This window comes from Vanrija pseudolonga, chromosome 4 (genome assembly GCF_020906515.1).
Source record: "Vanrija pseudolonga chromosome 4, complete sequence".
Lineage (NCBI taxonomy): Eukaryota > Fungi > Basidiomycota > Tremellomycetes > Trichosporonales > Trichosporonaceae > Vanrija > Vanrija pseudolonga.
In genome coordinates, this window is record NC_085852.1 from 27,913 (window position 1) to 43,471 (window position 15,559).

General features: G+C 60.1%; 6 protein-coding genes across 7 annotated transcripts; 2 read left to right on the forward strand and 4 right to left on the reverse strand.

Moving 5' to 3' along the window:
• Positions 1-1,969: 1,969 nt before the first annotated feature.
• FUM15_3 (Cytochrome P450 monooxygenase FUM15) lies at positions 1,970-3,822 on the reverse strand (the record flags this gene model as incomplete). Its single annotated transcript, XM_062771744.1, has 5 exons — positions 1,970-2,122; positions 2,168-2,201; positions 2,242-2,395; positions 2,447-2,637; positions 2,693-3,822. 5 exons carry the CDS (start codon positions 3,820-3,822, stop codon positions 1,970-1,972), a joined length of 1,662 nt encoding a protein of 553 aa, XP_062627728.1.
• A 990-nt stretch (positions 3,823-4,812) lies between these two features.
• Positions 4,813-6,048, forward strand: LOC62_04G005221 (uncharacterized protein; the record flags this gene model as incomplete). Its single annotated transcript, XM_062771745.1, has 2 exons — positions 4,813-5,791; positions 5,840-6,048. The coding sequence occupies 2 exons, from the start codon at positions 4,813-4,815 to the stop codon at positions 6,046-6,048; spliced, it is 1,188 nt and encodes a 395-aa protein (XP_062627729.1).
• A 170-nt stretch (positions 6,049-6,218) lies between these two features.
• On the reverse strand, positions 6,219-7,940 carry SPBC1683.12_2 (putative transporter; the record flags this gene model as incomplete). The annotated part of the gene is made up of 6 exons (XM_062771746.1): positions 6,219-6,570; positions 6,613-6,743; positions 6,780-6,905; positions 6,944-7,489; positions 7,526-7,710; positions 7,745-7,940. 6 exons carry the CDS (start codon positions 7,938-7,940, stop codon positions 6,219-6,221), a joined length of 1,536 nt encoding a protein of 511 aa, XP_062627730.1.
• A 358-nt stretch (positions 7,941-8,298) lies between these two features.
• CYP94B3 (Cytochrome P450 94B3) lies at positions 8,299-12,716 on the forward strand (the record flags this gene model as incomplete). The annotated part of the gene is made up of 13 exons (XM_062771747.1): positions 8,299-8,401; positions 8,439-9,606; positions 9,644-9,774; positions 9,809-9,990; positions 10,480-11,122; positions 11,161-11,234; positions 11,270-11,378; positions 11,413-11,700; positions 11,735-11,814; positions 11,855-11,908; positions 12,057-12,101; positions 12,135-12,254; positions 12,414-12,716. 13 exons carry the CDS (start codon positions 8,299-8,301, stop codon positions 12,714-12,716), a joined length of 3,300 nt encoding a protein of 1,099 aa, XP_062627731.1.
• Positions 12,717-12,782: 66 nt separating this feature from the next.
• On the reverse strand, positions 12,783-13,253 carry CYB5_1 (Cytochrome b5; the record flags this gene model as incomplete). Its single annotated transcript, XM_062771748.1, has 5 exons — positions 13,164-13,253; positions 13,094-13,122; positions 12,938-13,048; positions 12,871-12,873; positions 12,783-12,836 (listed from the first exon to the last, which is right to left on the reverse strand). The coding sequence occupies exons 1-5, from the start codon at positions 13,246-13,248 to the stop codon at positions 12,783-12,785; spliced, it is 282 nt and encodes a 93-aa protein (XP_062627732.1). The 5' UTR covers positions 13,249-13,253.
• Positions 13,254-13,303: 50 nt separating this feature from the next.
• On the reverse strand, positions 13,304-15,332 carry YJL163C_1 (uncharacterized protein). 2 transcript variants are annotated; one of them, XM_062771749.1, is made up of 5 exons: positions 15,030-15,332; positions 14,537-14,990; positions 14,130-14,502; positions 13,972-14,092; positions 13,304-13,933 (listed from the first exon to the last, which is right to left on the reverse strand). In XM_062771749.1, exons 1-5 carry the CDS (start codon positions 15,211-15,213, stop codon positions 13,416-13,418), a joined length of 1,650 nt encoding a protein of 549 aa, XP_062627733.1. In that variant the 5' UTR covers positions 15,214-15,332; the 3' UTR covers positions 13,304-13,415. The 2 variants fall into 2 exon arrangements, with proteins under 2 accessions (XP_062627733.1, XP_062627734.1); XM_062771750.1 differs by having other exon boundaries at positions 14,537-15,332.
• Positions 15,333-15,559: the final 227 nt, after the last annotated feature.

The following is a 15,559-nucleotide window of genomic DNA, read 5'->3' on the forward strand; positions in this document are numbered from 1 at the left end:
GGCCCGCGTCAAGAGGGGCGGGCCAGGCACGGAGGGGTCGCTGACCGTAACCCCAAGCTATTTGGCCAACAATCATAGCTCATACTTGTCGCGATCACGCTGTGCAGTGGGCAGACATGTCGTAGAGGTCAGCTATGGCATTTCACATGTGCTGGAGTGAATGGGGTATCGTGCAGTTTGTACCGACCCCCATGGGCATAGGAAACCATGACGAGATAAGAGCTGCCATCAGACCGCGCTGTGCCAACACTCCACACATTTCCCAACCAAGCAACCGCGGCTGACGGGCCGCTGGGCCGTTACTGGACATCGGTCTCATCATTTCGATAGGTGACAATGCCTGGCCACCAGCCCCAAGTGAGACCGCATCGATACCAGCGGGCAATCTTTGCCCGTCCTCCCCTCCCCCCAAGCCTCCTGAACCTTGGGATGCGGAGCAGCCATTGATCATCCCAACGACAATCGGCTCAACACATCCGCAAGCCGAGTTACGACGCGAGTGCACCGTCGCGGAATGTATTCCAAGACAGTCTGTCGTTTGCGTCTCCGCCGGTAATCTTTTCTAAGCCGGGGGTAGTCTGGGATGGATCGGATATTCGCTTCCCTTATCCACGACGACCTAGGCATCCACTGCATGTGCTCGGGGCCGAGAGGCGGCTGGACATCCCAGCGACGGCCTGCATTGTCAGCATCTCACATGCATTCACCACTTACCGCAGATAGTGCAAACCGGACATTCGTCTATCGCGCTGCGATCAAACCACTTGATACGAAGGAAGTTCCCCGCCCGGGGATCATGCGCCGTAGCATCCGCGACCTCGGACCCGATGCCGCGACCCTCCATGTATAGTATGGAGGTTGACTTGCACTTCGATCGTAGGGTATCGAACCAACTGTCCAAGCACGCAAGCTTGGGGTCGAAGAAGCCGGTGCCGAACACCATCGCGCAGTCAACATTCGATTCGGGTAGCTCGTAGTTCACAGTTGTAGGCTCGGACATGTTGTGAAAGTAGATCGCACCCCACTGTCGTGCAGGCAGATATGGTAGCAATCCTGGCCAGCCCATCTCGTCAACACAGACGTCGTCAACTTCTCCAAAGATGAGAGCAGTCCCAATGGGCCGAATCGTTTTGGGGTTGAAGCCCAGCCTCTCGGGGAACTTCCGTCGTCCACATAGGTAGGGCGCTTGGGAAACTAGTAGCTGCTTGACATTCGGGAAGAGTGGCTGGCCTGACTTGACAGCATGTATTGCCATCCAGCGGAGCAGCTTGACTGAACGGTATCGCTGGCCGATGAGGGTGAGGTGCCGGACCATGGCAAAGGCTGGGGCTGCTCGCGGGCTGACTCGTCCACCGATTCGCTGATAGCCCGAAAGAAGAGCGGTCATTCTCAAATCGTTCGCTTCGATGTGGCTGTAGAGGACTTGGACGGATTCGAGCCAGCAGCTCTTGGAAGTTCGCGTCAACGTCACTATCCTCAGTTTGCGAAGGATCGAGCTGAGCAATGATGTAGGCCAGAAGTTCGGGAGGAATGTGGCTTCGATTCGCCCTGGAGCCTCGGATGCGGGGCAGCAACACGTCTAAACAGCCCCAGGCGGTCGGTGCTGAGTCGCGCATTGGTGGGCGAGGCTGCTGGGACGGCGAGCGCACACCGGACCAGTTGGGAGGAGGTGAGGTATCGACGCATGAGAAGCACTCGTCTTTCAGTGGAGTCAGTGGACCAGCGTGGGCCGTCGTCGACCGTGATCCACTTGCCTTCGTCGCGTGACAACCGTGGGTGCGCGGACCTGTGCCTGTTCTCAGGCCATTCGACAACGGCTTCAACGTTCACTTACTTGACAAGCTAAGTACTGCACGGGCGTGTATCACATGCATACACTGTCTCTTGCCCTACACAGCTTCTTACAAACAACGCGAAGACATACACAAAGGGGTCGCTCAATGTTCTTGTCAATCTGACATTAGATCACTTAGTCGCCCTTGATGGCACGGAGCACCACGGGCATCTGGATACCCTCGCTCTCGCGCCCAGCGACAACGGGGCGCGTCGTAAAGCTGCGCACGCGGCGCTCGACCACTGGGTCGGCGGGGTCGAGCTCAAACTTGAAGTTACGGACGAGGACCTGGCGTCAGCGGTGGCGTCAGCACTGACTACCCGCAAAGAGTACAATCTTGATCTCCATCAGGGCAAAGCGGTACCCGCTTTGACCGTCAGCACCCACGAGTAACGAATTTGACTTACAGGCAGTTGTGCGGCCCCGCACCAAAGCTGGTGAGGTTGCCCCAGACGCTGGGGACATTGGCCAGTGGGATACCAGCCTTTGAGAAGCGTTCGGGGTTGAACTCTTCAGCGTCGGGACCCCAAATAGCCGTGGATCGGTTGATCTCGTTGACAGCTGGGGGTGGATCAGAATCATCCAGCTACACAGCACATGCCCAGCACCCACCAACGGAGATCTCGGAGCCCTTGGAAATCCTGATCGAGTCCATCATCTTGCCGTCGCGCCCCTTGACAGGAATGCTGAGGGGCACGACCGTGTCCTCGACGCAGTGGCGCTGCACACGATGAACCGGAGAGTCAAAGCGGAGGAGCTCGTGCACAAACTGGTCAAGGTAGCCGAGGCCCTGAAGGCGCTCCCTGTAAGAGGCTGGTGAGTACTGTGCGCCAGGAGCTTGATTTGGGGTGCACTTACACGTCTGGGCGGTCGTTGTCCACCGAGTTGAGATCAGCCCGCAGCTTGTCCTGGATGTCGGGTCTGTGAGCCAGGTGCCAGCTGGCCCAAGCCAACGCAGTCGCGCTCGTCTCGTTGCCCGCGAGTAAGAGGGCGCCGATTTGGCCCAGAACCTCGTCGTCGCTAAGGCGGTGGTCATCACGGAGGTCGGAAGCCATGTTGGCCTTGACGAGCAGCGACACGGCGTCCATGCCCAGCTGGGTACGCTTCCTGACCTGGATGTTCTCGGCCTCGAGTTCCTTCTTCCTGCCCGCGACAAGTTGGCGCCCAGCCGCGTGGAGGAGGCGGCGGGTATATGTGACCATCGTCTTGAACTTGCTTGGCACGTCAAGCAGGGACGGGAAAAGGACACTGAAGATGCGGATCCACGACGGCGTCTGCAGCAACCTCACCGAGCTGAACAGCGCCGTCGACATGGGGTTGTTGTTGCCGCTGAGTGACTCAAAGTCATAGTTGAAGCCGGCGAGCCCGATCATGTCGAGTGTCGCACGCTGGATGTACTTGTGGACATCGATGGTGCCAGTAGTGTTCTTGTCCTCGCCCTTGCCAACCAGATTGCCAAACACGCTGGCCAGCTCGTAGCTCTTCTCCCACAGCACGGGGGCCATGCCACGGATGTTGAACGCCGAGAAGGCCGAGGACACGGCACGGCGCTGTCGCCTGTGGTCGGCATCCTCGACGCAGAGCACTCCCTTTCCACACAGACGCTCGACAAACGCGTTGAACATGGGCTGGCGGTGAAACTGGCGTGTGTTGTTGAAGATGTACCCGACTACGACGGGGTCGACGGTGACAATGGTCCACGTGCCAAGCAGGGAGCGGTAGCGGAGCGTCGCGCCATACTTTGCTAGCCACGGCTTGAAGGCCATGCCCATGGGGCTGAGCCCGTGCGTGAGGAAGCTACCATAGACAAAGGACGTCGGGGGTGGGCCTTGGAGGTTGCGGAAGGGCAGAGTCCATGCGCGGTACGGGTAGGCATAGAAGATAGTGACGGCGACGAGGGCGACGACGAGGACGCCGGCGTTAAGGAGGGCCGAGGTGACGACTACGACGGCTTTGTGCACCGACGACAGTGCTGCCGTTGCCATCATGGCGAGAGGATGAGTGAGAGAGTGAGGGTGAGAGAGTGAGAGAAGGAGAGAGAGTGATAGAACAATGTCAAGAGACCAAAGGATGTCCTGTAATGTGTGCACGGCGGTGCACGGCGCACACTCTCTCTCCTCGCCCCCCCGCGCCCGTCGTCATTGTTTGTCGGTCACTTTGCTCGCTCTCGAGCCTCCTTCTGTTGCTTCTTGCTTCTTGCCTTCTTGCTCCCCGTCTCCCCACGCACAGGCATGGGATGGGGGGCAACCACCACTCGAACTGACCTACAGCACCGGCCGCCGTCTGACCACGCTAATAGGCAGCACGCTGTCCACTGCTGCCTGCCCATGCTCATGCTGATGCTGACCGACGACCACATGCCGCGGCAAAACGAAGAGACACACCCGCCGTCATTGTCTCGGCCGGCTTTGTCTTGTCGTCATTCCCAGTCTAGCTGAACCTTGTCGGGCGGAGGGGCCCGTCGGGCTATGTAGATGTTCAGCAAGACTCTGTACGCGACGCATGCATGCTCAAGCCACCAGGTGCTTCACAGCAAGCACGGCTACTTACAATCGCACTGACCACACCCCCACCTCGACCAACGTCGAGAACCAAACAAACCCGGTCATTGCCATGCTCGCGGTGGCCATGTCACCAATCCTAAAACAGGGCACTCGTCCTCTGGCCCTCCTCCCATGCGCACCCTTGCATCAAGCTGGCGAGCCGACAAGATGCAACACAGGGGCGGCCCCAGACGGATCCTGAAGCTGGCGTGCCGGCTGGCCGGCCCGGCATCACCGTCTGGGTGAACCTTGTTCCCCAGCCCTGCATCCAATCCTTGTCACATCTCGTAATCGGACGGTTTCGACCTGCAAACCAGCAGGACAACATGGAGATGCTAGCAGGGTCTGCCGTGGAGGTGCGCTACTTATACAACGGCGTCCAACTCCACCCGCATTGATGCCCCCTCATCACACGTCTCCGACCCAGCAAGCATCATGTCGACCTCGGACGGCGGTTGTCCGACCACTCCAGAGTCTCCAACGGCCGACCAACCGCCCAGATCCTCGACGACCTCCGTGCATGCGTTCCCCGGCTCGAACTTGCCCCACCTCCCTCTCGAGGTTGTAAAGGAGATCGTATCGCACCTCGACGCCAACACCGCTGATGGCACGCGGGCTCTCCTTTCCTGCTTGGTCGTCTCGAGCGAGCTCTGGACTTCAGCCGCCAAGACACTCTACCGGCACGTCGTGATCAACGAAGAACTGCTGGCACGTCTCATGATCGCCTACCGCCAGGACGACGACAGCGTAAGCCCTCGAGCTGTCAAAGTCTTCAGCTTCGTCAAACAGTTCACCTTTGTCGGACACTGCAACATTGGCGTGAAGGCGGTTTGGCGTCTGGCTACCCTCGTCGGCGGCGGGATGGACAAACCACTGTTCCCGAACGTCACAAAAGTCACCTGCAGGCCGTCGGCTACCGCCGTCTACCTCCCATACGGGAGGTACACGGAAGGACCCCCTGAAGATATACGTATCTTTGGCCGTATCGACGTCTGCTACCCAGCCGACATGTCTGGCACCGAAAGTACACACTACATCAAACTCAACCGACTGCCGACGAGAAGCATAGGCCACATGTGCCTACATGGCCACCTCCTGACCGTCGCGATGGTCCAAACGATAGTAGGCGCGCTTCCAAAGTCGCGCAGGACAAGGTGCAAGGCAATCACCTTCTTCCATCCGGGCCCCCGCTGCGGGAAGGAACATGTTCAGCTCATGGAGGACATGCTCCCTTGGCGCAAGAGGCTCCCACCTATCACCATTCTCTTCAATGTCACATCCTGGCTGGACGAGGCGATCCAGGTTCCCAGCGATATCGAAGTGTTCAGTTGGAGCTACCCCGAACACGACGTTGTAAAGTCGGTCCGAGTGGAAGATGATGAACGCGACGCCTACCCCCGATGTTCTGTATGCGGTAAGTGAGACATCGCGAAGTGGGCGGCAGAGCGGCTGAACCTATCAGACAAGCAATGGACCAAGAGATTTGCCAAAGAAGACCCACTTCCCTATGGCGATTGGATGATGGACAAGCTGCAGGGCATCACGCCGAAGGAAGAGATCCAGACAACTCCCCCGGACGACCTGTGGACGAAGAACACTTGGCTTCATCGCAGGAAGCTCGAAGCGCGGCGTTGGCTGGACGACATGCGGACCTCACTCGCCAAGGCTTGATGCCACCACTCGCGAGCCCCAGCTCTTCACATCAGGACTGGCGGCATGGTGCCTCCCTACCCTTCCACCCAACACGACCGCTGCACACCGACCTTGATCATCGCAGCTCTTTCATTGCATGACAAAAACCAGACCCAACCACTACCCCTCGACGCATTCGCCCCGCCGCCCTAGATGAGATACCTGAACCCTGCCTTCATGGCCACGGCCTCATCGGCGCCGTCGAGGGCCTCCATCCGGCGTGTACGATCAAGCACGTCGCCCCTCGATTCCCAGGCACTCTCTCCCGCCTCAAGCCGCTTGTTGAGGCGGACCAGGATCGTCCTGATGACGCAGCAGCCCGCGATGGTGAACAAGAACATGGCGGTCACGATGCCGTAAGACCCGCGGAAGCCGTTCGCCTTGTGGTTCCACACGTACGAGCCTGCCACGCTGCCGAGGTTGGACAGCGACGTGACCATTGCCAGGACGACGGCGCGTTTGGCCGGCGGACGGGGAAACGAAGAAGCGACCCACGACCAACTGCCCGTGTCAGAAGCGCCATCGATAGTAGATCCCACTTACACCACAATGTAACCCGCATACGAGCCAGTTTGGAGGAATAACCCTATGTAACGCCCCGCAGTGTTGTTCGTGCTCATACAGATGACGAATCCCACGATGCCAAAGCAAATCGGGATGACAATGTGCCAGAACTGCGGGTCAGTCATAGCGCTCATATGCCCACCTACTTTCTCCTGCGTCCTGTCCGAGTGCCAAGCGTTGATCATGGAGACAATGACCGCAAACGCCCAAGGAGGGGCGCTGAGGAGGAGCGTAGGGACCACACCGAATCCAAGAGTGGCAGTGAGCGTTGGCTGGGATGTCAGCTTGGGCACTGCCGACACTATCTTACGAAGAAGGCGTTGAACGAGAGCCCAATGGTCCACGCGATAAGTGTGATGACAAAGACATAGACCTTGAAGTCCTTCACGGCCATGAGGAACCCGTCGAACACGCCCAGCTCGGATGAGTCCTCGTCGGCCTCTCCAACGTCCTCGGCCATGCGCAGCTGGGCGACTTGCAGCTCCTCCTCCGTGAACCATCTGGTGTTGGTGGGGAGATCAGGCAGCAAAATAGCGCCGATGATGGCGATGAAGATGGTTATTCCGCCTTCGATGAAGAAGAGCCATGACCACGCCGCGTGGCCCAACACGCCGTCCAGGTTGGACAAGATGCCAGCGGCTAGGAGGCCCGAGAATGCGTTTGAGATCAGGTTGCCGCCGAAGAGGATGGCGTTGCGCAGCGTGAGCTCGCGACGGGTATACCACTTTGAGAGAAGCAGCAGCGCGCCGGGCAGAAACGCGGCTTCCACAAAGCCAATGAAGAAACGGCACGCGACCATGCCTGCAAAGTTTGTCACGACGCCGGAGAGGACCGAGATGAGGCCCCAGAGGATCATCTGGCGTCAGCCAAATTAGGGCACACTCCGACTCACCGCACACGAAATGTAGATTGAGGGACGGCTCATGCGGTTGACAATCATGTTAGACGGCACCTGCATGAGGATGTAACCGGCGTACAGAACGGACAAGCACGTCGCGTACTGCGTGTCGCTGAGCTTCAAGTCGGCCTGCAGGCCCTTGAGTCGCGCAGCCGCGATGTTGTTACGGTCAAGGTAGTCTGCGGTGTCAGCGGCATCTCGGAGCGCACGTACTCATGATATAGATTAGCACGAAGATCGAACACCTGGCGTCGAGCTTGCGCTTGAGGCTCTTCTCGACGACCTTGCGCCGCTCGAGCGCGGCATTGGCCGCCTCGGCGGCGTTGACGTCGAGCTTGACGTCGAGCTTGCCGTCGAGCTGGACGTCTTCGACTTTGAAGTCGGTGTCATTGGCTGGTGCGAGGCTCATGGCGGCCGTGGGATGTGGGGCATCTGGGCCCCGCGTGCCGGGTTCTTATGTACCGCAACTCTTCTATTTCTGCTGCGAGACTTTCTCTCAGGAGTGGACGCCAGCCCCTAGCCGAGATAACGACTCCATTGGCCACCGCTGGTACCCGTTGAAGGTTGCCGAAGAAATGGACCGATAGTAGCCGCTGTGGTCTTGGCCCTTGTGCTGGCGTCCGCCGTCGGATAACAGCGGCCTCGCGGCTGTTGTCTTTGAGTTGTAGTTGGGAAGGGGTCAGCTGAAGGTGTCAGCGATGCGCATGCAAAAGCGCTAACATGCCAGAGGCGCAAACTTGCCCTCAACCCTCATGTCCACCCGCACGATGAACTCGACCACCGATACCCTCCTAGACGTCCTCCCCGACCTCAAGTCGGCCAGCGGCGTCCTCCAACTCGTTGGCGTCCTCCAGCTACTGATCGTCTCTGGTGGGTCTGTCTCTCCTACGTCCACCGCTCACACAAGGCCTGGTATGGACGTACCGCGAGCGCGGGTTCTGGTCGTCGTCGTCAGCCAACGCCGCCTGGATCCCCGGGCCAAAGGGCAGCATGTTCCGCGGCAACGTCGCCGAGCTCGACACCAAGGGCGAGAGCAGTGCCAAAGCCTGGATGTCGCTGTACCAGCGCTACGGCCCAGCATACGAGATGACCATCCCGTTCTTCCGGCTGCACATCATCAACCATCCCATCTACCTCGAGCACATCCAAAAGCACAACAGCAAGAACTATGTGCGAGGGGCGTTCACCCGCAACGTATTTGGCGCGCTGCACCGCACTGGCGTGTTTGTCGCCGATGGCAAGGACCACGCGCTGCAGCGCAAGGTCGCGACACGCGCGTTCAGCAAGAAGAACTTTGAGACGCACATCACTGCGTCGCTGCATCACTGGCTCGGCGTGCTCATGCGGCTGCTCGACAAGATGGCGGACAAGGACCAGGCGTTCGACTTTCAAGAGCTCATGGGCAGGTTCATGTTCGCCCTGTTCCTGCGCGTCGCGTTCCACGAGGAGGCGATGGGGCTGGAGATTCTGTCCGATGAGTTGACAAGCCTGGACTCCATGCCCGACTATGTCGAGGCATTCGACAAGGCCCAGTTGCTGTTCGATCGCCGCCGCCGCGATCCCTTGTGGAAGATGACTGAGAAGCTGTCCGGTGAGGACAACGTGACCAAGCGTGCTGTGGACCTCTTCTACAGCCAGATCGACGGGCTCATCAAGAAGCGCCTCGACGCTATGCAAGACGGGTACAAGTCGAACCCCGACGCCGGCGTGGACCTGCTCGACCTCTTCCTCCAGCAGACGCAAGACACATACACGCTCGGCGGGATGATGTTCAGCTTCCTCTCGGCGGGGCGCGACACGACGGCGTTCAGCACGTCGTGGATGATGAAGGAGATCCTGCACCATGACAACGCGCACCTCGACGCCGCTGCCAAGATCCGCGAGGAGCTCGAGCACGAAGGGTTCACCGGGTTCCTCGGCTACACCGACGCTCCAAAGCTCAAGTTTGCCAACGCGATGTGGGACGAGACGGCGCGCCTCAACACCGTCTCGCCGGCGGGGCAGCTCGAGGCGGCCGAGGACGACGTGCTGCCCGCCATCCCCGAGTTCAATATTCCGCCGCGGGCGGTGAAGAAGTGAGTGAGGCAAAGTGTGGACGGTGCTGACACAAAGGGGCGACATTGTGAGCTACCAGAACTATGTCCTCTCCCGCATGCCCGAGGTCTGGGGCGACGACTGCGCGACGTTCAACCCGTACCGCTGGTTCAAGGAGACTGGCGAGACAGTCTCGTACTCCCCGTTCAGTGAGTTCTCGGCGAGGATGGCACTGACGAGCAGAGTACCACTCGTGGAACGCTGGCCCCCGCAGCTGCCTCGGCCGCGCGCTGGCGACGTACGAAGGCGTCGCGATCGTGTGCACGATCCTGCAGCGCTTCGAGGTGGAGCTCGTGGACCCTGCCAAGGTATACGAGCCTTTGCCGGCGCTCAACATGGGCGTGAAGGGCGGGCTGTGGATGAAGGTGAAGCGGAGGGTGTAGTCGCCCCGCAGCATCCCCGTGTCAGTCAGAACCCAGCTCCTCAGCCCATGCATAGCCGATGTCCCGCCGCGTATCGTTGCAGATGTGTCCACTTTCGAGTCACGAGGCCGGCCGGATAGTTGCGGCCATTTTCCACCCTGAGTCCTTCGGCCCGAACCAGTTGCGGGGCAAGAGTGTGGACCCCCATGTTCGCTGCTACCTCGGATCCATACATGACCTCGAGATGGCAGCGATCATAGAAGCCCACGTCCACAATGAGTCCCTCAGATACGACAAGCTCTCCGCGCCCATCGCCCGCTGCTTTCCGGCGCGTCTACCGCGCGTGCGAAAACTGCCGCCAAAAGAAACACAAATGCAACCTCGACGCCGCGGACCCCAAGCCGCCGTGCTCGAGCTGTCGGAGAGCCAGCCAGCCGTGTGGTGGGTTCGCCGTGTAGTGACTTGCTGAATGTAGTGCTTCCAGCCCTAAAGCGCAAGGGCCGGCCACCGAAGCGGACGCGTGTGGACTTCGAGTCGCCACCGAGCGTCGCGCCGCCGCCGCCGGCTCCGCTCCCGACTTGGGAGGACAGCTCGCTGTTCTTGGATGATGGGGAGCCGCTCCCCCGCTCAGCGTCCCCAGAGGCGAGCCACCTACCGCCGCCGATCGCACAAGGATCGGTCAGCCACACCCTCGAGACCTTCCCAGTTCGCAACACGTCTGATGCGCTGCGGCTGCTGAACCAGGCCGGCGAGAAGCGTCCGACGGGCAAGACGAGACCTGCCGACAGCGGCCACCTCGGTGCACTGGGGCCGAACGCCTACGTCCTACTGCGCGAGGGCATGATCGAGCTGTCGACCATGTCGCGCCTGTTCGCCTTCTTCCTTGGCTCAGTGCACCCCATCATGCCGCTCATCCCGTACGACCGTATCCCCATCACCCCCGACCAGCTCGTGGCCATGGCTGCCAGGGAGCCGTACCTCATGTCGGCCATCCTCGTCGTCACTGCTGGCCTGACACGCGAGTTGACGCTCCACCGTAAGCTGTGGCAGCGCGTGCAGAGCTTGTTCGCGGAGGTCGCGCTCCAGGGGACAGGGGCATCGATCGACACAGTTGAGGGGCTGCTGTTACTCTCAGGTGCGCGTGGTCGACGAGCACACCCGCTTACCGACCAGAGTACCCGCCCAACATGGGTCAGAGGTCTGGGTCACAGCACGAGGATCGCATGTGCTGGATGACACTGGGTATAGTGGGTACCCAACGCTCCCCAGGGACTGACGCCAGGCAATACGCCTCGGATACCTGCTTGGCCTCGACCAGCTGTCCGTCCAGAACGAGGACGACGACGACAGCGTGACTGTCAGCCGAGATCGCGGACTGGTCGCTTGGCGGTGTAAGTGACGCCGCGTGCTCAGCGCTCACGCCAGACTGCTACTGCCTCGACCGCCAGATCTCGATCCAGGCAGGCAAGGCATTCTGGCACCGCGGCCCCGGCATGACCTACCAGCACATGCACGCCGACGCGGCGCTCGACTACCCCGAACTCACTGCCATCCCGGGCGTACAGGAGGACTATGCCTCCTACCTCCAGTGCCTGATGCACCTCACCCAGGTGCTGACGAACGCGCACGATCTGCTGTACCCGTCCAAGAGCCGGTCTATTGCGCTGGCGAAGGCCGAGCACTACTACAAGCACATTGACGACTTTACAGACAGTGAGTGGGTTATGTAGGCTCCACTAACTCCAAGCCCTCGCTGCGTTCCGGACTCGCTGGCAATCCAAGGTGTGGAGGACGTACCCAATCAACGAATGCGTGTGGATATCCTTCGTAAGCACTGGTGGCCGGGGCCGAGCTGACACGTCTCCAGCACCACGTCCGCCTCTACATCTACGCCTTCTCACTGCAGGCGTATATGCAGAGAGTGCGCGCGCAAGCAGGTAACACCCGACCAATCGACTACTTCCCCGCAGGGATGATGGGCTGTTAGGACGCGAGGTTCATCGTCGAGGCGGTGGATGCCGCGGTGGGTGGAGTCCGAATGGTGCCAGCACCGCTGATATTTGACCCAGGCCGACGTCCTCCGCTTGGCAATAGGCAGGCTGCAGCCTTCAGGGGTAAGCTCATCCTCTCCCAGCCACTAACCCCAGGCTTTCTCATCCCTCCCACTGCGGTACTTCCTTTTCTTCAACCACGCCGCAGTCTTCCTCCTCAAGGCGTCGGTGGTGGTGCCGCTTCCTCAATCTCAAAAGCGCACCATCCTGCACCTGGTGCGCACGCTCACAAAGAGCATGTCGAGTGCGTCCCTGGATCCGAATCATCCAGCAGTACGATACTCTGCAGCCCTACGCAGCCTGCTCGGCAGAGTATGCAGGGACCAGGATGTCCAGAGCCCCGGGTCGACACGGCCGTCGTCCCCGCGACGTCAGGCCAGCCCCGCCGACCAGGCACACTCGTACCCCGACCTGTCGTCGATTCTTGGGAGCATGGAGACGCCCTTTGTTCCCGAGCGCCCGTTCCACAATGTCGCCGCTGAGATTGACCTGTTGTTGGGACTCGCGCCCGCCGACGTGTCGATCAACCCGACGCCCGCGTCGGCAGAGGGCGACCTCACCGGCCTTCTGCCACCCTCGGACCCCTTCGCGTCGTTCTTTAGCAACGAGGACGGGCATTTGTGGGAAGCGATCTCATCGACTGATATGGAGTGGAGTGCGGTGAACGACGAGTTGTAGCGAGACACATGCAACACAATTACAACAACTTTGCGAGGAGCATCGCGGCTATCAGGAAGGCAATGGCTACCACACCGAGTGCGCCTCGTCGGGGGCCACGCTGGTGGCATAGAGCAGGTGCTATTTCAGAATGTGCCCTCTCTCCATCACTAACCGCCTGCCACTCGCGTTAGTCACATCGCCTCCAGTCTCTTCAGACCCACCTCGGGGCAGTATCCCACCAAGTAGTCCTTCATCAACTCCCTCGCCTCGTCGGAGTGCTGGACGTCATCCCACGCCTTGGTGGCATCGCGACCACCCTCGCCAAGTAGCACGAGGTCTCCTCCCGGATGCTGCTTGTCTCAGCAGCGCATACTCAGTTCACTACCCCGACCCACTTCGTGGACAAAGTCGTGGACATCGTACACTGCCGCAGTCAGTCACGTGATCAGGAACACACAACCTCACCTTTGCCGTGGATCAAGAGATGCAAGTTGCTCTTGTGGGCGAGTTGAGACAGCTCGCTGATCGTAAACTGCTTCAGGAGGGTCATTGTGGTGCCAATGGTATGAGGGGCAACGTTTCTTGGCTCGACTGCTGCATTTCAAGCTGCCCAAAGGTGTTGTCCAAGAAATGGCCGCATGTAGCCGGCTCGGCTACTATCGGACATGGTAATGAGCCCCTCAGATATACAACCTCCCTAGGGCGCGGAGACAAGTATCACTGTCGCGGCACCCGCGCGGCCTGCACAAGGATCACACAAACCAATGCGATCAAATACAGGCCGGCGGCAACGACGAAGAGTGTGGGCGGGTACCACCCGATAGTTGCTCCAAACACGGTGTTGAACAGCAGCGAGTTGAGCAGAGTTCCGCCAACGGCTGAGAGCACCGCACTGGCGCCAAAGATGCGGCCTGCCGGTCGCTCGGGAGGTCCGAGCTCGAGCAAGAGTGGGTTGAGCACCAGTGATCCAGGCGCTCCCGCAAGGGCGACGGCTGTGCCGATGGCATATGGCCAAAAGGAGCCGGCCGAGTTGGCGCCTTTGGCAATGTACCCCAAGCACTCTATGAGGATGGACGTGCCGAGAAACACGAGGTCGGCGACGATGTTAGCTCTGGTCTGGAGAGATTCTGCATCACCGCCGCCGTCAGAGAGCAGCGGCGCCTCTTCCGAGGTGTCGCCGTGCGCGGTAGCCACGATACGTTTGACCAAGAATGGCTTGACGACAAATCGATACACTGTACACACATCAGCGCTGCCTGATGATCCGACTCACGCGGAATGATGGAGCAGACGGTTGCGGTGCGCCACATGGCTATCAGCGAGGCGCGACGGCCGAGCTCGACCTGGCCCCAGCCAAAGGAGAACATGACGTACTGGACTTCGGGGCTCTCTTCCTGACTAGGTCAGTCACGCATGTGGAGTTCTACTCACACGCGCGAGAGCGAGCAGGAATATGACAGAAGCGAGATAGAACAGGTTCCAGTCTCTTCCTTTGCGAGTGTCGCCGGGTTGGCGGGGGACAGGCCGGAAGACGGCCAACGACTCCAGGGGAGCCAGTGAGTGCCGCATAAGGGTGTGGGAAGCCCGTCTGATCACGCGGCCGAGGCGAGCACAGGACGAGCGTTGGGCGCCGCCGTCACCTGCTGCTCCGGGTCTCCCAGAACGTTGGAGAGCTGCTGAGGCTTGAGACGCCTCCGCCTGGGCCGTGTCACGTTTATCCTTGGACAGCGACTCGGGAATGACCAACCACACAAATAAGCCGAAGATTATCTGCAGTCCCAGTGTGAACTCGAATGGCAGCAGCCTAGTGTCAGCGTGCCAAAGTCGCCCAAACCTACCGGTCACCAGAAGCGCTGACGAGCGCGGGCCCAATCATTGGCGCCGCGACAGCGATGGCAGCCGCCACCGTGCTGAACCCCACCGTGTTGATGGCCATGTTGTCGACCGAGGTGACGTCGGCGAGGTATGCAGTGTAGACTGCGGCGAGGAGGGGCTCTCCTCCGAGCAGCCCATCGACGACTGGGCCAACGTACAGCACGGATCCGCCGGTACGCACCATGGACTGTGGGAAGACGAGCACGTGAAGAAACGACAGCCCCTTCAGCGCTTGGCCGACCACGGCGACTGTCAAGATCCTGCAGCGCCCGACACGGTCGGACAGGCTCGACCATGCGGCCGTCGTCGCTGCGCCCAGGAGGTCCGAGGCCACATGCGACACCATGTTGATGTGTGCCACCCGTCTCTGCACTTTGACGCTTCGTTTGCATGTCTCGAGGTCCCATCCGGCGTCATCTCGGGTAAGCGCGCCTGTCAACCCTCCCCAGGACTCACGCCTCGAGATGGTCGGCCTACTTGCAATCGGCTCGACAACATGACACACAAGCCGGATCATCTCCTCCCGCCGAGAGGCTGCGGGAATGACAAGCGTCGCTGTGAGGCCTATCACAATAGCGTACACCCAGACAACGTGTGCTTTACGATGCCATCGCAGTGCGGTTCGCGGTGCTGGGTCCATCGGTGATAAAGAGTGTGACGAGTGTGATGCGATGATGACAAACGATGCGCCGAGCCCATCACACTATCAGCGGCCTTGTTGATAGTATGGCCATGTTCGGCTTCAGCACGTAATGGTCGTTAACCATTCTAAAGATAAGTGAATGCCGTGAGATGCCACCACGAGGTGTGCCGCTAGTGGATGCGGGGCCAGCATGAAGTGCGTCATGCCTGTGCCATTCCTTGATTCGTCTCCAACCACTGATAAGCGTGGTGCCTAGGATGGATGCACCACGAGGTGCCCATCTCCCTCCCGGCTCTCCCGGCTCTCCCCACTCGAGTATTAACTCTACAACCCATATTAGCAG